Raw genomic sequence first — 20,890 nt, 5'->3', positions numbered from 1 at the left:
CTGGTAGCTGCATTTAAAGAAAGTAAAAAACAATGACATGGTTTTCATATCAATTTTTCAAAAGCTGATGTAAACTCAGCACGTTTCAGTTGTCCTAGCCACTTTTCAAGTGCCCTCTGTGTTGGCCACTATAGGTCTAGACTCAGAGCCCCGGGCAGCAGTGTCTGATGAACTGCGCTCCCCTGGCCTGCTTGGAGTTCTGTGCGGGAGGAGGGGGACTAAGCCCCACACAAGAGTTGGAAGAGTTGGGCAGGTGAGGCGCTCACTGTAGCCTGTGTCCCTGCTGCTACTCATGTGTCTCTGACCAGTTCGTCCCTGCTGCTAACCCTTTAAAAAAGTTGATGTTTCTCTGGGATCCATTTTTGGTCTTCTGGTCTTTTCTCTTGGCCTGTCCGCCTTCTCTCCCTCCCTTTGATTGAACCCAGGGCCACTTACCCACAGAGCCACATCCCCAGCCCTTTTTAATATTTTATTTAGTGTGAGGGTCTCGCTAAGTTGCTCAGGGCCTTGCTGAATTGCTGAGGCTGGCTTTAGACTCGTGATCCTCCTGCCTCAGCCTCCTGAGCTGCTGGGATGACAGGCCTGCTCCACTGTGCCTGGCTTTCCTGGCTCTTTCTTTGGGTGATGTTATCTTTTGGTTTCAGCCATCCTTTGTATGCTGATGACTGCTGTATATTTGTACCTTTTTTCTAGGTTTATAGTTACATATTCATTTCTTGATGGATATAGTTTCTTATATGTTCCCTGGGCCTCTCCTACTCAGTTTCCCATTTTGAACTTAATCTTTCCTTTACACCTGCTCTTCCTCTTCTTTCCCCTAGTCTTATTTAATGGGACTATTATATGTTAATTGTTTAAACCCAGTCCAGGGCAAGTTAATCCTGAATTTCCCTTCAAATTTGGCCCTTCTCGGAGCCATGCTCCGTTCCTGGTGTCTTTCATAGACCTTTGGTAGTAGCCCTTTAACTTGCCCCCTGTCTTCTTACAGTCCTTTTCTCCCCACCCCCAGCTGTTCCAGGCAATATAGCCACCACTCCACTGCTTGAACTTTTTCACTGTCTGTGGAGGGAAGTTCAGGCTGTGTGGTGGTGTCAGGGCCTCCCTGTCTGTCTCTTTAGTCTCCCTGATGCTCCTGACCTCTACTCTGATCCCGTGATCATCGCTTGGTGGCTACCTGTGGAGTGATATTGTCTATACAGCCAGAACTGTTCCCCCGGCCCTCTGCCTCTGTGGATGTGATTGTTCACTCTCCCCGTTGTGCCCTTTCTTGCCCGTTTATTTGGAATGTTCTCTGAATTAATAACCTCTGGCTGTTTTCCCTGGTCGTGGAGGCTGGGCTTCAGACCCAGACTCCGTGTTTCCCAGGGTCCTTGTCTGTGCAGTGTCTGGCTCACTATATTTTTATTGAACTGAATTAAGCAAATTTGAAGGAAGTCTAGGTGGGAAGATATGTTGGCTGCAGTTGCAGACATCTCTATAAATAATGAGCATTCAAATGCTTGATGGAGAAATGAAAATCAGATTTTATTGTTTTGCAGATACTGTTTGGGGAGAAAATAACTTCAGGAAACGAATCTTTTCTTGTCATAATCATATCTCTTGTGCATCAACATAAAGAATAGCTAGTTTAGCTTGTTTTTAATATTCCGTGGTATTGTGTGCATGCTGGCTGTCTCTGACATCTAGGATCACATCATATATCATCTTTGTCCCTTGTATCTTGGGGTGCTGAGGATCACATGTGTTCTGTGCCTATTTTGCTCCTGCCAAGGCTGATATCAAAGAAGAATTTGCCAATGTTTATTCCTTGAGCAAGGGTTGGCAAACTAGCAGTAGTGTTTTGTAAATAAAGTTTTACTGGAACACAGCCAAACCATTGATTTACATATTATTTATTCATAGCTCCTTTGTGCTGAAACAGTGTAGTTGAAGAGGCCATGTGGTTTGCAGTCTAAAGTGTTTATTTTGGTTTTTGACATAAAAAATTTTGCCAACCTTTGCCTTAAAGCCACTTAATATGGAAAGACAAAACCTTACATTAAATCTATCCAAACTGGGCCCTACTCTCTGATTAGGAATTAGAAGAATACAGAAGAAAAAATATAGACCTCCTTGACCTTGTGCTACTTATTTGGTGGGATGCTTTTGTGAAATTTCTTGTTTTTCTTTCATTCTGCTCCGTGTGTTATGGAAGATATTGTCCACATTTCCTAGTGTGCCTCAGATGTGAATATTATATTTTTATTCTAAAAATTTAAAATTAATGTCTTTAGTCACATGGAAAACAGTGGATACCCTAGTTAGGTATGTGAAATCTAAAGTGCAGACAAAGTTTGTGTCTATGGCAGACTGCGTAATGCATAGAGGATTTCCATTAAAACAGTTTATATTTTCAGTGTAAGTGTCTTCCTCCCTTTGCCCTCCTGCCCTTTGTCCACCCCTGCCTCTGTCCTTCTGTGGGCAGAGTACCTTCTGGTTTGGCAAGTTCTTTATTTGTCTCCCTGTTTGTGAAAATAAGTAAGCTACCTTTAAGCATAAAGGTAAAATCTTGGAGGTGTGAACTTAAGGTGCTGAATACTTTACCCAGTGTTGACTGGTAAGGTGTAGGCACGTGCCAGTCAGCAGCAATGTCACCTGGAAAGATGGCACTGAGTTGAGGGATACCAGAGCCCTCCTCAGCTATTGCATAGTGGGGGTCTAGGGACTTGGGTGGTGGCCAGGATAGGGAGGGGTACCAGTTGATGATCAGTCTTGCTCTGACATCTTTCTGTAACCTGTACATGATACATATTTACTGTGAATTTTGCTTATGGAAAAATTTTCCATTTTTGCAACAGTTATTTTCTTTTCAGGATATAATTAAATTTTTATATTTTAGGTTGCCTGTCTGATTCGAGTTCCTTCAGAAGTGGTTAAGCAGAGGGCACAGGTATCTGCTTCCTCAAGAACATTTCAGATTTTCTCTGATATCTTATATGAAGAGGTGAGATGTTTTTAGGTTTTATTTCTTCTCTTTGCTGAGGACCATTTTATAGTAGTTAATAGGAACACTGTGTGGCTCATAACCAGAGCCTAAGAGGAAACCTTGGAGCTGAATTTAATGTTCAATTATAGTAACTTTTAAACTAAGATTATCTTTGCCTTTTCTTTGTTTTTGAATTTCTAGTTTTATTTCTTTTTCAAATTTCTGACCAAACATACAGTGAGTACCATTATATATGTATCCTGTTGTTATCTTCCTATATTTATTTTAGAACCAGACACAGAACAAATGGTAAATATGTAAAGTGAATAACTATACTAAAATATCCCTATAGAATTTGAGGGCCCAAAAAAGAAATATAGTAATGGACCTAGAATAGTGACCAACTTCATAATATTTGTGTCAAAATATAATTTCTCTTTTTTCTGATCAGAGTTAGCTTGAGTCAAAAATTATTTTTTTCTAGACATTGACTAGGAAGCACTTAGCTGTTCTCCTTTATAGTTTTTATAGAAGCTTTCGTTTGTTTTGTTTTTTTGAAGCAGGATCTGATTATGTTGCCTAGTCTGGCCTCAAACTCTTAGGCTCAAGGGATCCTGCCTCAGCCTCCCTAATAGCTGGACTATAGGCCCATGACATGGCACCTGGTGTTTTGTTTTTTTTTTTAATAGGGGTTATTCTCAGCCTGTGGTGGTGATGAACACCATCAACTCAGGAGGCTGAGGCAGGAGGATCACAAGTTCAAGGCCAACCTTGGCAGCTTACTGAGACCCTGTCTCAAAATAAAAAGGGCTGAGGTGTAGCTGAGTAGTAGAGGGCCTCTGTGTTCAATCCCCAGTAACACCCCCCCCCCCCCAAAAAAAAAACCAAATCAATCTCAATGAATGTAGGTTTTAAGAAAGTTGTTCTTAATGGTTTGTCGCCCGAGCAAAGAGTGAGGAGACATTATATGAATGAGATCTGTCCTATAGGATCCTTATTGGACAATGCATATAAATCATGGTTTGTCTGGAAATATATACCACTACTTTATTGAGCAATTATTAATAAATTTGTGATGTTATGAAATATTTTCTTTTTATATGAAAGGATAATTGACATTTATATGCATCTGTTTTGGAAATATATTCAAAGCATGAGAAGAAATATTGAATAATAGCAACTAAAACTAAATGAACATGTAGGCAGCCAGTTTGTTTTTAGAGATGCTCACATTTTTTAAGGGAACTCACTTGAGTTTAGAACCTACTTCTTATAGAACTGCGATGTGGGTGAATGTTTTAGAACCCACGTTTTAGAGCAGATGAATCTGTTTTTTTCAGAATGTCATTTAGAAATCTTCTTTGCCTTTCTGACTTCACAAGTTCTTGATTTTTTTTGTTTGTTTCAGGGCATCCAAGGCTTGTATCGAGGCTATAAAAGCACAGTTTTAAGAGAGGTAACTCATTTAATTTCCACTATTGAAGTGCAAAAGAATGATATGCTTTGTTTGGCATGTGCGTATTTGTTTCCCTCTCCCCCAGTACTAGGCACTGAATCTAGGGGTGCACTACCCCTGAATACATCCCAAGTCCTTTTTATTTTTTATTTTAAGACAGGGTCTTGCTAAGTTGCCAAGAAAGACCTTAAGCTTGCAATCTTCCTGCCTTGGCCTCTCAGGTAGCTGGTATTACAGTAGATTTGTGTGTTTTTAACAATCAGAAATAAATTTGGAGAAACTGGTTTAAAAGACCAAAAAAATGGGCCAGACACAGTGGCACATTCCTGTAATCCCAGTGGTTTGGAGACTAAGGCAGGAGGATCGAAAGTTCAAAGCCAGCCTCAGCAATTTAGGGAGATACTAAGCAACTTAATGAGATCCTATCTCAGAATAAAAAATTAAAAGGGCTGGGGATATGGTTTAGTGTTTAAGCATACCTGGGTTTAATTCCTGGTATCAAGTAAATGAATAAAAATAAAGGGAATTATGCTCATTTTTTAAAAAAAAAAAATTTATTTTTTAGAAGTAGTTGGACACAATACCTTTATTTTATTTACTTATTTTTACGTGGTGCTGAGGATCAAACCCAGACCCTTGCACGTGCTAGGCGAGTGCTCTACCACTAAGCCCCAGCCCCAGCCCTATGGCCATTCTTTTAAACACTGTTTAGTTTTGTTTTGGTTCTTCCATCTAAAAGAATGGTAGAAGGGGTTTGCTGGAAGAGCCACCACCTGTGGTCAGAGTGGCCACACATCATGCCATGTAGCTTCACTGTCACTGTAGGGTGGCTAAATATCTCTTAGAGCCAAAATATTGAGAAATAACTAAGAATAAGATATCCAGTTAATCACTGTAGTTTAGAGAATTAATAAGAAATTAGTAATGAAAGAAGCACTCTAAGAGATGAGCGTGCTTTCCTTATAAGCACTGACACTGTTAAATGTAAAAGGATTTTTCGCAAGGTGACAATCTGCAGTGTAGCCTAGTTGTTCAGGAGCTTTGAAGAACTTCCTTTATTTGCAAACCAAATGTTTCAAAATGAGTTATTTGTGTGAAGAGGACTTCAGTCTTTCAGAAATATCACCTATACTGTATCTTCTTTCTGTACTTGTTTTCTGACTTTCTAAAACTGTGTTATTTATTCAGATTTCACCTGGGCACAGGGAAAAGGGCCCTTTCTTTTTTTTTCTAAAGTGTGCTGAATAAATGACTATATTTACATTCCAGTGAGTATTGGTTTTGCATATAAAAAGGCAAAACATAGGGTTACAACTGTATTGTATTCTTCTGAAAATTTGTTTTGAGGTATGTTATGATAGTAATTAATTTTTTGACTACAATCCTGGCAAATAGCTTGACCTCCCTGAGATGACTTTGTTTGCTCAAAACATCAGTGCTTTGTTAGAAATTTAATTGGGGTCTTCTGCATTGTGGGTGTTCATAAAAGATCCTTCAGAACCAATTTTAGTTGAAGTCTTGCTTCTGTGCAAACTCTCAGATAGAATGAGTGAGCTATTGCTGAATGAAACATAGCTACTTTTCCAAGTGAGAAAAACAAGAAGTTTGCTTTGAAAAATTTTTTTGCTTTATAAATAGTTTCAATTCTTAGATTATTTTTACACCAATATCAGATCTTTTTCCCAAGAGCTCCTTCGATTGTTCCGTCAACAAAATACATGGAAGCTTTAATGAAAATTGTGAGGAGATTTATACATTTATTCTGTGTGCAATTAAAAAAAATAGTTTCCTCTCTCTAGCAGTAATATATTAAAATTAGATCAAAGTTTGCATCCATGTATTTATTATATAATAGATTATGTGTGTTCTGTGGACTTTGTTCTGTAACTTTGCTGTTACACTTTTTAAATTGCATGTGATGTTTCTGGAAATTGGATGCTTATCTCTTATGTTCTACTATTTTAGTTGCTATGAATTTCACACTGAGTCTAAGCAAGGTGAGCAGATTATACTATTTACTTCACCCTTTCAGTTATCGTTTTTCTCATGATTTTTGTCAAGTTAGATGAGGATAAGCATCTTAATGCAGGGGTATTGTTTCAGTGAGATGAAAGCGGGGAGCAGAATCGTAGCTGCTCTTGTAGCCACAGTGATTTCAGATGGTCCATTGGCCTAAAAATTTTGTGGAGAGCAGCCTTGTGATGTTGATATGAAGTAGGATTTCTATAGAGAACCAGAGAAAGGTAGTTTGTTTTAGAAGAAGCAGGAATAAGCTCAGCAATGATCTTTTATCCACAAATTATTTGCAACATTTTTAGAATGTCTGCTGTGTGGGGGACATAATGCAGAACACATCTGCCCTGAAGGATTTTCCTTATGGGGACACACACCGGTGAGTGTCTTTTTTTCCATGCAGGGCAGGCAGGGCAGCAGTGAGGTGTGTATGTACAAGTGCACCTGGGATTGTAGAGGAAGTGCTGCTTGTGGTAGTCAACTAGTATTTTATATTAATAAAGATGAGCCTTGGCTGAACTCTGGAAAAAGTGGCCGTTGAAGCAGTCAAGGAAGGCAGATATAACAGCAAAGGCACAAGGAAGGAACATGTATATTTTGCTTGTTTAAGCAAAATTATGGATTTCATGCCCACAGAAGACAGTGACTTCCCAGATGTACCTTAAGCCAAGAGAGGATGCTTCACAAGCACACTCACAAAATGGGATATTTGCAAGGAGCAGTTGAACTGTCACCTCAGTTGGATATTTGCTAAGCAACTAGAGAGGGCCATATGGGAAAGGCCTGGAAAGAGCCTGATTATTATCCCCTGGAGTTTGGAGGACACATGAATGTTGTGTGGCTTTAGCTGTGCAAATCTGAAGATACTAAGCTGGTTGGAGCTGTCTGAGTGGTAGAATGTTGTCATTTTGGTAATGAATAACTCCTGACTTCTTTTCGATAGATGAGAGTAGCCACTGAAGGATTTGGAGGTAGCTGAGGATTGTTTCTGCTATTCCCAATTTTGCCACAAACAATCAAGCAGGTCAGACAAATCTTTCGGCCTGGACTGTAAGTTCCTGGAAGCCACCAAGATTTAGGTATAAAAAATCACCACTCACTGAAAAGTTTACTCCAAATCGCATACAGCAGCTTTCCAAACGTGGTTACCCTTATCACATCCTTCATTTATTGAGAATTTCCTCTCAAATCCGGTGCCCAGACACAGGCCCCTTTAGGGACCAGCCTTTGGATTGCCTTTTTTTTTTTTTTTTTTTAGAGAGAGAGAGAGAGAATTTTAATATTTATTTTTTAGTATTCGACGGACACAACGTCTTTGTATGTGGTGCTGAGGTTCGAACCTGGGCTGCACGCATGCCAGGCAAGCGCGCTACCGCTTGAGTCACATCCCCAGCCCTTTGGATTGCCTTTGAAAGTCTCCTGCCCAGCTCTGTTGTCTGCTCAGTCCAGGCCTTCCCCTGACACTCTTCATGTTGTAGTAGTCTTCTGTGTCTTTCTAAAGGTATTCAATCCTTGGGTTATATATCATGTAGTCTTTTTTTGTTTTCTTTTTTGGGTACTGGGGATTGAACTCGGGGGCACTTGGCCACTCAGCCACATCCCCAGCCCTATTTTGCATTTTATTTAGGGTGTCACTGAGTTGTTTAGCACCTTGCTTTTGCTGAGGCTGGCTTTGAACTCACAATCCTCCTGCCTCAGCCTACTGAGCTGATGGAATTATAGGCATGTGCCACTGCCCCTGGCTCACAGTCATTTGTTAATCTGTTCTTGAGATCATTGTCAATGGTTTCATGAAGCGCACCTTCACTTTTCATGATTGTGTGATACTGTTTTACAAATGAGCCTTTATGTGCTCAGCCACTCCCTAATGGTGGGAATTTCAAATGTGCTGCCATGCCTCTGTTCAGATGTCTTTTTGTATAGTTGAGAATGTTGGTAGGTTACATGCCTGGAAGTAAAATTACCTGGATAAAGGGTGTTTACAGTTTTGATGGATACACCAAGTTGCTTTATGAAGATGCAGAGGGCACTTTGCCTCCCATGTGGAGCTCTCTGTTTCCAATCCTCAACAATGGTACCAGCAATCTGTGAAATGGAAAAGATCATTGCAGTTTTAATTTTAGTTATAAATGAGGCTGAGCATATTAACATATTTCGTTTCCTTCACTGTGTATTGATTATTTGAACTACCATGAAATTCTTGTGAAAATTAAATAAGGGGTACTTTCAGGGGTGACTGACACATAGTATGTGCACAAGAAAATGAACTGTGGTTGTTTGTATGGTAACTAACAGAACCTTTGTCAGTGAAGGACACCTAAACGTGAATTACAGCTCTGCCCTTACCAGCTGTCTGCTCTGGGCATGTTATGTGCTTTTGAACCCAGCTTTGCCCATTTGTGCTAAGAACTCCGCATAGATTGTTCTTTTTGAAATGTTGAATCTCATGGCCGTCCTGTGGGATGGGTGTTAAGGCAATATGGACTACTAGGAAGCTTAGAAATTAAAGCTACCCCTGGATTGTTAGGTTCTTGAAGCGGATGTAACTTAAATGTGTGAATGTGGTTTCATGATGAGGGGTAACAGTTGCTGTTTTTGAATGGGAAGCCACACAACCATAATTGCTTGTAGCCACATTTGTTTCATCCAGATGTTTGTTGAGAGGAATTTCTTACAGTTGAATTAAACTATAGCCTGCCAACTGATTTTGTGTTCCCTGGCTACTTCTGTAGGAAAAACAGCAGCTTGGTATAATAATGGGAAGTTACCCTAACTGATGGTTGAGCTGATCAAAATGACCAATGTAAAAGGGTTAGAAATACTTTATGATTACTCTTTTTTGAATCAAATTGGCAATTTGTTATAATGTTTGTTTCAGGGAAGATTACCCATTCAGAGAAAGACTTTCTTGCTGAGATTGCAACACTTACTGTTTTCCATTGAAAAATGTTATGCAACAACTATAGCTAGGACTTCTGTTACTTATTTACTGTCCTTAAGTCTATATGCTACTTCTTGCTTTTACAGTGGTAAAAAGAGAAAAGATAGGTGAGGTTTTTTCTTCTCCTTTTATTAGTGCTGTGTGTCTGACTCTGTGTTTATATGAAGTTGTTTTCTTTGATTTACCTCTTTCTTTTTCTTTTGGTTTGTCATGTTTTAATTGTGACTTGTCTTTTCAGGTGGCATGTAAGTTCTTTTTGAAAGAGTTGGATTTTTATCTCTTTATAGCATGCTCAGGCACTAACATGAAACCTTCTTCATAGTGAGCACACAAGAAATATTTGTTAGGTTCTTTTTGTTTTTTTTGTAGTTCCTTTAAGCTTGATTCTTTCTTTGTCCACATGCCACCAAACACCATGGTCATTTCAAAATGGTGAAGGAGCTCTAAGAGGAATTGGAAATAGGCAGAGGGTAACTGCCTATACACTTCATTATTGCAACCTTTGCATTATATAGATGAAGAAATACCAAAGAATGTAAAATTTTCTAGAGTTTCAATAACCCTAAGATTTATGAGAAAATAGTTTTCATGCCTGGCTTTATTAGAAAAATAGTATTGTATAATTCGCTTATTTTCTGCATCTTAATAATTCTACTAAAAAAAGAAAAATAATGATTATAAACCTTTAAATTCTTTTAATGTGAAATTGTTTTTCAGTTAAAATTCAAGGCAAACATATTGAACTCTATTTTAATCCTACATAATTCATTTTATTAACTATGACCAAATAGAACATCTGTTAAAATTCCATAATGTTAGCTTCATGGGAAAAGGGGAAAAAAAATCCCTGTTTGTTCTTGGAATTTGTCCATTGTTTTATTGTTCAGACTTTCGGTAAATGTGTAATGAGACAGTCTTATTAATGGGAATATTAAACAGATGAAAATGAAATTTTCCCTTTATTCACAGAGGTTTATAAAATGAGTCATTTAACTGCATTTATATTATTATGACTACTGTAGAGTTTCTCTATGAAGAATGAAGGATAGTTCATTCAGTTAATCCTCTAATGCAGGAACCTAAAATTATTGGTCCTCAAATCTGGATTTTAGCCTACAGTTTTTCTTCATTTCTTAAATAAACATTTTTAGAAAGAACAATTCAGTAAAATTATCTTAATGTAGAAAAATTACTTTAGCCCTTTAGTGCATATTTTCTCATTTTTTGTTTACATGAAACCAGCTGCTATTTGCTTTTCTGATTCCTTGGACAGATTTTGTTTGCACTGTAAAGTTTTGCGAATGGCACGTCTTTTTGTTTTTGCACATTGGTCACATTTTCCCAAAGGGACACCAGGTCCTGTGTGTGTGGTTTAGTGGGAGGTAAACGCAGTGACAGGACTCTTCAATGTAAACACAAGAAAGCCGGTTAAAGGTGGAAACTATGGCTTAATTCGTCGTTGCAAATGTTACAATCACAAACCATACTGCTGTAGTGACTCTTTTGTTCCTTCTTGTTTTTCGTCCCCTGTGGAGTTTCATCTTCCTTCAATCTTTGCGAGTTAGTTTGGATTGCTTTTAGGCTGCTGCTAACAAAAAATCTGAACATAGAGCTTTTTATTTATTTTTTTATTTTGGTGATAAGTGCTTTCTTTCTTTTCTCTTCTCATAACAAGAAATTTGATTTAGTGAGGCCCTAAGCGACTTAGCAAGACCCTGTCTCAAAATAAGGAATAAATAGGGCTGCGGTTGTGGCTCAGTGGCTCAGTGCTTGCCTCGTATGTGTGAGGCACTGGGTCTGATCCTCAGCACCACGTAAAAATAAATAAAATAAAGGTATTGTGTCCATCTACGACTAATATTCAAAAAAAAAAAAAAAGAGAATACATAAATAAAGAGGGCTCAGTGGTCGAGTGCTCTGAGTTCAATCCCTGGTACCAAAGAAAGGAAAAGAGAAGAAGTCTGCAGGTTAGTGAGGCAAGGAGGATCTAGCCCCTTTCCTTCTCCTCCTCCTGAATGACCTCCATGCCCTGGCTGGTCAACTCAGGGTCACAGAATGGTGGCTGGGCTGCTAGGCCGTGTGGCCCCATTTCAAGTGTGAAAAGGGGAGGGCAGGAGGCAGTACTAGCTTTGTCTATTCTGCGGGGACTGGAAAGCTGAGGGTGACTTCCAGTGTGGAAGATCTGGGCCACCACAGTGGGTGCCATTTTTGTTTACTCAGGTCCTTCCCAGCGCAAGTTCCATCCTTTCAAAAATCTCTGACATTAGCCCACACTCGAGTATTCTGTTGAATTCATGAGCCCTTGCCTGCACTGAATTTGTCTGGACATTTAATTCTGTTTTGTAAGCTATCATGCCTGTTTTTATTTTATTCTGTCACCTTTATTCCTTGGAGAATCAACGTGGAAGCTCTTCTTTAAAATAGACAACTGATGTCATGAAATACTGTTGTACAAATATTTTGGCCTTTTTGAGGCGCACAGAATGTTCTCTTCCATTTTTTAAACTAAGAACTGCAAACCAAGGTCTTCTCTATCCTCCACGACTCAAATGGGGCATAAAAATCAATACTGACTATAAAAGCATAAATTCATGAAATCACATGGCTACTTATGTCATCATTATCCTTTGTATACAATGTAAAGGAATTTAATATTGTATTTTGATGTAAAATAATGTCTATTTCTTTTCTGAGTAAAAAAAATCAGTGCATGCTCTTTATAATAAATTATAAAATATGAAAGTAAAAATTATATGAAAAAAATTGTTTGGTGATATCTCTGAAATTAGTGTTTTAAAGCCACGAGTTTGCCTCAAAGATATTTGTTTGTTTATATATATATATATATATATATATTTTTTTTTTTTTTTTGCGGGGGGGTACTCAGGGGCACTCGACTCCTAAGCCCCATCCCTAGCTCTATTTTGTATTTTATTTAGAGACAGGGTCTCACTGAGTTGCTTTTGCTGAGGCTGGCTTTGAACTTGAAGTCCTTCTGCCTCAGCCTCCTGAGCCACTGGGATTATAAGCGTGTGCCACCAAGCTTAGCTGTTTTTTATATAGTTTTGATGTTAAAGTTAAAAATCTCAAAATATTTATATTAATATAATCATACATAAACGCTTTTGTTAAAATTATGATGTCAGTGGTTTTTTTTTGTTATTTTTGTGGTACTGGGGGTTGAACGCAGGTGCTTGAGCATGCTAGGCAAGCCAGCCCCATATTTTATTATACTTTTAATTTTATTTTGAGACCTTAAGCTTCAGGTATTATAAAGTAAATTTCATATTTTGAGCCACTGTGAGGATCAAATGAAACAATGTATGAAAGAATTTAGCCCAGTGACTAGAACAATGTGATTACTCAGTAAACACAATTTATTACTTCAATTTAAAAGGTATATTACAAACCCAACATAAGGCACATGCCTCTAATCTGAGCCATTCGGGAGGGTGAGGTAGGAGAACCAGTTTGAGAGAAGCCTAGTTAACAAAGACACTAGAGGGTGCACAGTGCCTATGTTTTAAATGCCTGTGGCAGAAACCTCAACCTGTAAGAACCTGGGAGAACCTGGGAGTGCAGACTGCTTGCCTGGTAACAGTGGTTTAAATTAGAAAATGAAAATGCGGGTATGACCAATGTTGTATGATCCACCATGCTTAAATGCATAAATTTGTTTTTATCTTTTGATACATATGTATATATTTATTTAGGTTCTAATTTTTAAAAAATACTTTTTCCATGGAAAAATTTAAAGATTTAAATTTAAAAGAGGTTAATTAAATGAATTTTTGTAGTCCAATCACCCAGCTTGAACAGTTACCAGCTCTTGACCAATTTTGTTCTATCTATACCATACCTACTGCCTGTCCTTCTGTATTAATTTAAAGCAAATACCAGCATTTTATACAGAAATGCTTCACTGAGCATCTCTAAAACATGACTGTACTGTATTTAACCTACCAAAGATGAGTGTCATAACAGAAAGTCAGATACTCCATGATCTCACTTATATGTGCATCTAAGAAAATTGAACCTGTAGATAGAACAATGATTCCCAGGGATGGGAAGGCAGACTGCGGGGATGTTAAGGTCCTGGTTGACCCAGGGCCTCCCATCTAACAAGGGAGAGAACTGAAGAGTCCAGAGCCCAAGGGTTGTAACCACTATGATGAGCTGCATATTTTGCATTTTTATATGTAGGTACAATTTTATGAGGAGGCAAATGCACATTTATTTATTTATTTTTAAACATCTATTTTTTAGTTGTAGTTGGATACAATATCCTTAATTAAGTAATTTTTATGTGGCGTTGAAGATCGAACCCAGGGTCTTGCACATGCTAGGCAAGCGCTCTACCTCTGAGCCACAACCCAACCTCGCAAATACGCATTTAAAATGAATAGTTTATATCTCTCTTTGGTCTTAAAGCTTTAGATATACATTAGTGCTAGGAATTTGAGAAAGAAGTTATTAGCAAGCAAAAGTATATATTACATTACAAAATTGAGGACATAAATGTAGAGTTTCCTTTTGATAGAACTGCCCATGGAGAACAGTGGTTTCTATGTGCATATTATCTGACGTTTGCACAATGGCTCATGCCATCTAGGTTTTAGGGGCCTCGTGTGACTACTCAGGCTAGGATAGATCTGTGCCAACCCCAATCACTCACCCATCACCCTGACAGGCACTATTATCTGAAATTATTTCTCTTACTTACAAATATATTACCTGCCTCACTTCTTCTACGAGAATATCCACAATAAAGGACAGGTATGTCCTGTCTGTTTTGTTACTGTTTATCATCTAGAAGAATGTCACACACTACACACTCAAAAAATCCCGAATGAACGAACCAATGACTTAATCACACTTGCTTCTCAGATGTAGATTGGTTTCAGGCGTTTAGGCAAGATTTCCAGTAGATGTATAGGCAGACATGCATTTGGCAAGAATGGAGTCTTCACTTAATTCCCAGGCAAATTAATGGTTTTCTGCCAAATAAACATTCTACATTTCCAGTGAAGTCTATTTTCTTCTTATCTTTCTTAGTGTATTTTCTGGTATTCTTTGCCTCCCACAAATAGCCCTTCCACAAATTTTGTCATTTTTCAATTAAGGTTGCTTCTATGAACATTTTATATGTGCAAGATATTTTCTGAAATGATGTGCAAAAATAGTAAATGATTCATGAAGAATGTCCTTCATCAGATACATGCAAACAATGTCCATTTAATACTATGTAGGTTGAGAGTTAATCTTGAGATTCTCAGTACTGAAAATTTCTTATTGTCTGAACCAACAAACCTTCATCTTATAAGGAGGATTAAAAAAGAAACTATGTTCGTGTATTAAAATGAAATTCAGAGCCAAATCTAGAATTTCTTTGAGCAGTTCAAAGATAGTGTTTGAAGGTAATTATTTAAAGGAACTGTTGAAAATATTTTTATCTGTAGAATTTGACTACATTACTGCAAATTACCTTGGGATCATATAACGAAAATAGTTATATTTTGAATGCTAATTACAGTCATGCATATTTTTTTCAATTTTCAAACTAAAATATTTACTGTGGGGCTTTTTTTTGCAGATCAGTAAACTGAGGCTTAGAAAAATTAAGTTATATGATTAGAAAGTTGTAGGACTGGAGTTTGAGGTCATATATATAATTCCAAAGGCTACATTTCTTTTCAAGGTTTGCCTCCTGCTCATGTCTTATAGATAAAGCACTGATTGTTTCTCTAAAAATTTTGCAGTAAGTTCTGGGAAAATAAAATAATAGTAGATCTGTAAGGCACTGACCAAAATCTATTGATTTGAAAGTAGGGCCCAGTTTCCCGGTATTAGAGGATTCTGTGTAGGTGGAACCCATTGAGATGCTTCTGGATTAGGCGTTAGTGCCTGCAGCAGCCTCCTTTATTTAGCCTCTATTAAGGTTGCTTGAAAATGTTTTGACTGATTAATCTTTTGTCCTCTAATCTGGGCTTCATCAAGCACATGTTCTGAGACACACCACCATAGGTGGGAAGAAATTGATAATCATCTTTGTTATTGAAATTGTTCTGGTGCATAGCTAAGTAATTTTTAGATAATTTTTGACTGGTGGGGAAGCAGAAATTGATGAGAAAGGAGGAGATTTCTTTTTTGAAAATGCTCTGCATTTTGTTCCTGAACTTGTCAATGCAAAATTTGTGCTATAGAGTAAGACACTAGAGGGTGCACAATGCCTATGTTTTAAATGCCTGTGGCAGAAACCTCAACCTGTAAGAACCTGGGAGAACCTGGGAGCGCAGACTGCTTGCCTGGTAACAGTGGTTTAAATTAGAAAATGAAAATGCGGGTATGACCAATGTTGTATGATCCATCATGCTTAAATGCATAAATTTGTTTTTTATCTTTTGATACATATGTATATATTTATTTAGGTTCTAATTTTTTAAAAATACTTTTTCCATGGAAAAATTTAAAGATTTAAATTTAAAAGAGGTTAATTAAATGAATTTTTGTAGTCCAATCACCCAGCTTGAACAGTTACCAGCTCTTGACCAATTTTATTCTATCTATACCATACCTATTGCCTGCCCTTCTGTATTAATTTAAGCAAATACCAGCATTTTATACAGAAATGCTTCACTGAGCATCTCTAAAACATGACTATACTGTATTTAACCTACCAAAGATGAGTGTCATAACAGAAAGTCAGATACTCCATGATCTCACTTGTATGTGCATCTAAGAAAATTGAACCTGCAGACAGAATAATGATTCACAGGGATGGGAAGGCAGACTGGGGGGATGTTCATCAAAGGGTACAGACTTTCAGGTATAAGACCTAAAGTCCAGCCTGGATGGAAGTGGTGGGTCTTATTAATTTGATCATGGCACTCATTATACAGTGTGTACATATATATCCAATCATCACATATATCTTGAAAAAATATATAATCTTTGTCAATAATTTTTAAAAATGAATGTTATTTCTCAAAGTTATTTTCCCTAAACTATTTATCAATTGTAAAGAGAAAAATAATAATTTCCTATTTGGAAAAACTGACAGACACTATCTTGTCCAAGTGATCAAAGTTAAGATCACCAGTAATAAGATACATTAACATCAGGCATCCCCGGTATGATGACCAAGAGGGACACAACATCACTTATTTGGTCTTCTTCCAAAAAATTTTTTTTCAATGCAATCATGGGAAAAATATCAACCCAAATGGAGATATGTCGCACAAAATTGTCAAGATTATGAAAAATAAAGATGAAAGAACTGCCACAGATAGGCAGGGACTCAGGAAACTAAGTAAATACAGTGTGGGATCGTGGCTAGCATCCTGGAACAGGGAAAGGGAGTGAGCGGGAAACTGCTGGCATGCCAATGAGCTCTGTGATTTATCAGTACTGGTAGCTGTTTTGGATAATTATACTTTGGTTAAGTTGTTAACATCAGGGAAGTCAGTTGTAGAATATGTGTAAACTCTCTACCATTTGAGCATCTTTTATATGTCTCTAAGTTATTTTTTAAAAAAGATTTTTTTGGGGGGGCTGGGTTCAAGTGGTAGTGCGCTCGCCTGGCATGCATGGGACACTGGGTTCGATCCTCAGCACCACATAAAAATAAATAAGTAAAATAAAGGTATTGTGTTCAACTACAACTAAAAAATAAATATAAAAAAAATTTTTTTAAAAAGAATGCCAGATTCAGGCATTATGTGAGATACTTATTCCTAAAATGGTCAAAAATTATGACAGGTTAAATTTAAAGTTTTTTTTTTTTAATATTTTTTAGTTGTTGATAGATCTTTTTTTTAAAATTTATTTATATGTGGTGCTGAGATCGAACTCAGTGCCTCACACATGCCAGACAAGTGTGCTATCACTGAGCCACAGCCACAGCGCCTTAAAGTGTTTTTTTTTTTAAAGTTTAAATATGTGCCATGAGTAACAAGTAAGATGATACAGAACTAAAAGCGATAGTCCCCTCTCCATTCTTCCCCTACTCTCTAGAGGTAACATTTAAAACTATTTCTAATATTAGTTCCTCTGTTGCATCCATGCTTCTGGCTAATGTGTTTAAATGTTGTTTCTTATTTTTTTCGACTTTACTTACCATCTGTTGAATCTTGGGGATGGAGGATGTGAGTGAGCTCACATTATGCTCCTCCCTAACACTGCCTCATCCTAGTATTCCAGATGTATACATTTCTTTCTTTTGGTTGTTTTGGGAACTTTAAGTCATTTATTTGTGTCTGTCTGCTTCCCCTTCCTGCCTCCCTGGTCTTTTACTGGTGCTGGGAAGGACCAGGACTTGACTCATGCTCAGCAGGCTCTCTGCCCCTGAGCTACACCCCAGCCCCTGTGTCTTAAAATTTTCTCTGCAATGGAGGCTGTTTACTTCCTTTTTTGCTACCTTGCCTTACTTATAAATTCCACATTTTGGAAAGTCTTAGCTGTACTTTCATCCTACATTGTCAAAATGGGGCACAATCTCAACCTGTCCTTTACTCACAATTGCTTCTTCTTTGACTTTTCTGTATTGATTCTAGAAATTGAATCCTGTGAACGAGGGTCTGTGTTGTTGAGACTTCATGAATGCACACCAGGCCAAACTGTGTGAGGGTAATGTCCCTTTTGTTTTGGTGCTGTGTCACCCTGAAAAAGATAGAATCAAATAGACTTCCTTTTCTTGCACTACGTCTATAGCTTAAACTTAATTCTGTAATTCAGTTGGCTGAACATTAGGGGCATGAACTTATTTTTTCTTGGAGTTTCTAATTGTCTTGCGCGCGCGTGTGTGTGTATGTGTGCGCGGGCGTGCACGTGCGTGCTATCAACAATTCTCCTGTGACCACCTTGACATTATCTTGTCTTTTGTGAGGAGTCTCTTCCCCTTGGGAATTTGGACTCTTCCACCCTCCTGCTCTCATCTGGCATTCAGGGCGTCTGGTGTTGGATTTGCTGTTTCCCAAAGGCTGCAGAGCATGGCTTGGCTGTAAGGCTGCCTGGGGTCCCACCTCAGCTCTGCCTCTGCCACGCTCCCACCTCTGGTGCCTCAGTCTCCTTGCTGAATGAACACACATTAGGGCATAATAAATGTAAGGATAGAGTTTGTTTGCTTGAAGGCCTTTATTTTATCCTGATTTTTTTGGTGGGTAGTTATCTTTCTCTAATGCCTGATGTAATTTATAAGTCTCTTACTAAAGACACCTGGTAAAAACCATTTCTAATGATTCTTTGGCCTCAAATGTGATTTGATGATTTTTTTTCTGTAGGTAGGAATTCTGTTAATGTTATGATTCTTAGAGAAGCATTTTTTAAAATATATATTTTAGTTGTAGATGACATAATATATGTTTTACTTGTTTATTTTCATGTGGTGCCAAGAATTGAACCCAGTGCCTCACGTATGCTCTACCACTGAGCCACAACCCCAGTTCTGTAGAGAAGCATTTTGATCTTATCAGTTTAGTGTTGATCCCAATTATTTGGGAAATAAATGATTAAATTTGTTTGTAAGAGTTTTATAAAGTGATGACCAGGTTTTCTGGTAAAGCTCATCTAAATGTCAATCCACATATGTTTTTCCTGTTGTTCATCTTGTGAATTACTCTGTACTTCTAGAAGCATTGGGTAATGAATTGATGACCCAGGTAGAAATCATTTTGGGATGAAATTTATTGTGCCTCATAGGATGAATTAAGTAGATCATTTGCCTGGCAGAAGATATCAGTTACAGTGTTCAGGTGTTACAGTGATGTAACTCATTGACTAACACATCTTGTTGAAAGTTACTCTCTCTCGATTTTTCTGTTGGGTCACACAATTGTTAACCAAAGATTTTTCTTTATCCTTTCAGACATTTAATAATCATTAGCAACAAATGTTTGTAGTGCTGACAGGACATCTCAACCATTATATTTTTTTGGGGGAGGGGATGGGTACCAGGGATTGAATTTGGGATCACTTGACCACTGAGCCCCATCCCCAGCTTTATTTTGTATTTTATTTAAAGACAGGGTCTCATTGAGTTGCTTAGCACCTTGCTTTTGCTGAGGCTGGCTTTCAACTTGCAATCCTCCTGCCTCAGCTTCCCGAGCCACTGAGATTACAGATATGTGCCACCACACCTGGTCTCAACTGTTAAATTTTGGACTGGTTTTGATTAAGTGAAAACCCCAAGCAGAGGGGAAATGGTAAATTCTTATATTATTTTCTGTAGTTTAAAGAGGATGGAAATTGAGTTTATTCAGCATCTGCCATGTGCCAGACCAGGTATTTTTCATGTTTTCTCATTTAATCTTCCCAGTAATCCTTAAAGAATCATAGCCAACCTGGGCATGGAGGCACGTGCCTATAATCCTAGTAGCTTGGGAGGCTGAGGCAGGAGGATTGCAAGTTTATTTTATTTTGAGACAAGGTCTCAATTTAGTGAGACCTTGTCTCAAAACATGAAAAGGGCTGGGGATGTAGCTCAGTGGTAGAGCATACCTAGGTTCAATTCCCAGTCCCACCAGGGGGGAAAAAAAAAAAGGAATCATGGCCAACTAAATGATTGGACCTGTTAATTATCTAATCATTATTCCCAACCAGTCTATACTGTTATCTTTCCTATAAACCATTTTATATACAAACAGATATTTTTTCTGTTTGTAGTGAGTGAGAAAACTAGCACTTAAGTGATTTAAATAACAGTCAGTATAAAATAACACTAATAATAAATAGAGGGCAGAGTTGAGCTCTGGATTCATAACAGTGTCTATATTTCCTTTTCTGTGTAAGGGTATGAATGAGCAGGTTTTATTTTACTTGTTGTTGATAAGGGGGTCTCACTGTGTTACCCAGGCTGGTTTCAAACTCCTGGTTCCAGTAATCCTCCTGGCTTGGCCTCCTGTGAAGCAGGGACTGTGGGCATGTACCACTGTACCCAGCTTTAAAAAAAAAAAAAAAAGCTTTTTCTTCCCCCCTCACCTCATCTCTACCATCTTATTTTGGAGAATTACAACTTGCAGAAAAATTTAAACATAATTCTTTTCCCCAGTTAACTTTTTTTTTTTTGGACTGGGAATTGAACCCAGGACTTTGTGCCGTACCGCTGAGCTACACTCCCAGCCTCTAAGATTGTGTCATTTAATTTAAAAAATTCTTTCTTTCCTCCCTCCTCCTCTCCTTTCCTCTCTCCCTTCCTTTCTTTCTCTGCTTTTTGCCCTGAAACATTTTAAGTTAGTAGTAATCATTCTGTCAGTCATTAAATAATTCAGCATGTGTCTCTTAAGAATAGAATCATAGTTCTTATAACTATAATACCATTATGAAAACTAAGAAACTTGCTATCTGTATGTTAATAGTATCTAATATATGATCAGTTTTCTCTGTTATCCCAGTAGTAAAAGCCATAAAACAGTTGTCTCCTCAGGATCCAGATGGCACATTGCATATGGTTGTTAGATTTCCTCCCCGCCCCACTGGCCCGTGACATTGACATTCTTGTAGAATCCAGGGTACTTGTCCT

The 20,890-nt window shown here is 37.9% G+C and overlaps 1 protein-coding gene across 7 annotated transcripts in view; it reads left to right on the top strand.

Moving 5' to 3' along the window:
- The window catches only part of Slc25a26 (solute carrier family 25 member 26), a 130,468-nt gene that overhangs the window by 32,130 nt on the left and 77,448 nt on the right, over positions 1-20,890 (top strand). For all 7 annotated transcript variants that reach the window (XR_009227547.1, XM_058582072.1, XM_046452980.2 and 4 more), the window contains 2 exons: positions 2,879-2,983; positions 4,374-4,421. Coding sequence is in view for 6 of the 7 variants with exons in the window: in XM_058582072.1 (XP_058438055.1) it covers positions 2,879-2,983; positions 4,374-4,421 (153 nt within the window). In the remaining variant the exon portion in view is untranslated. The remainder of the gene's footprint in view (positions 1-2,878; positions 2,984-4,373; positions 4,422-20,890) is intronic.

The sequence above is a fragment of the Marmota monax genome, unplaced genomic scaffold (assembly GCF_021218885.2).
Source record: "Marmota monax isolate L192 unplaced genomic scaffold, Marmota_monax_Labrador192_F-V1.1 WCK01_AAM20220418_F8-fsc00042, whole genome shotgun sequence".
In the NCBI taxonomy this organism is placed as follows: Eukaryota; Metazoa; Chordata; class Mammalia; order Rodentia; family Sciuridae; genus Marmota; species Marmota monax.
This window is presented reverse-complemented; position numbering and strand designations above follow the sequence as displayed.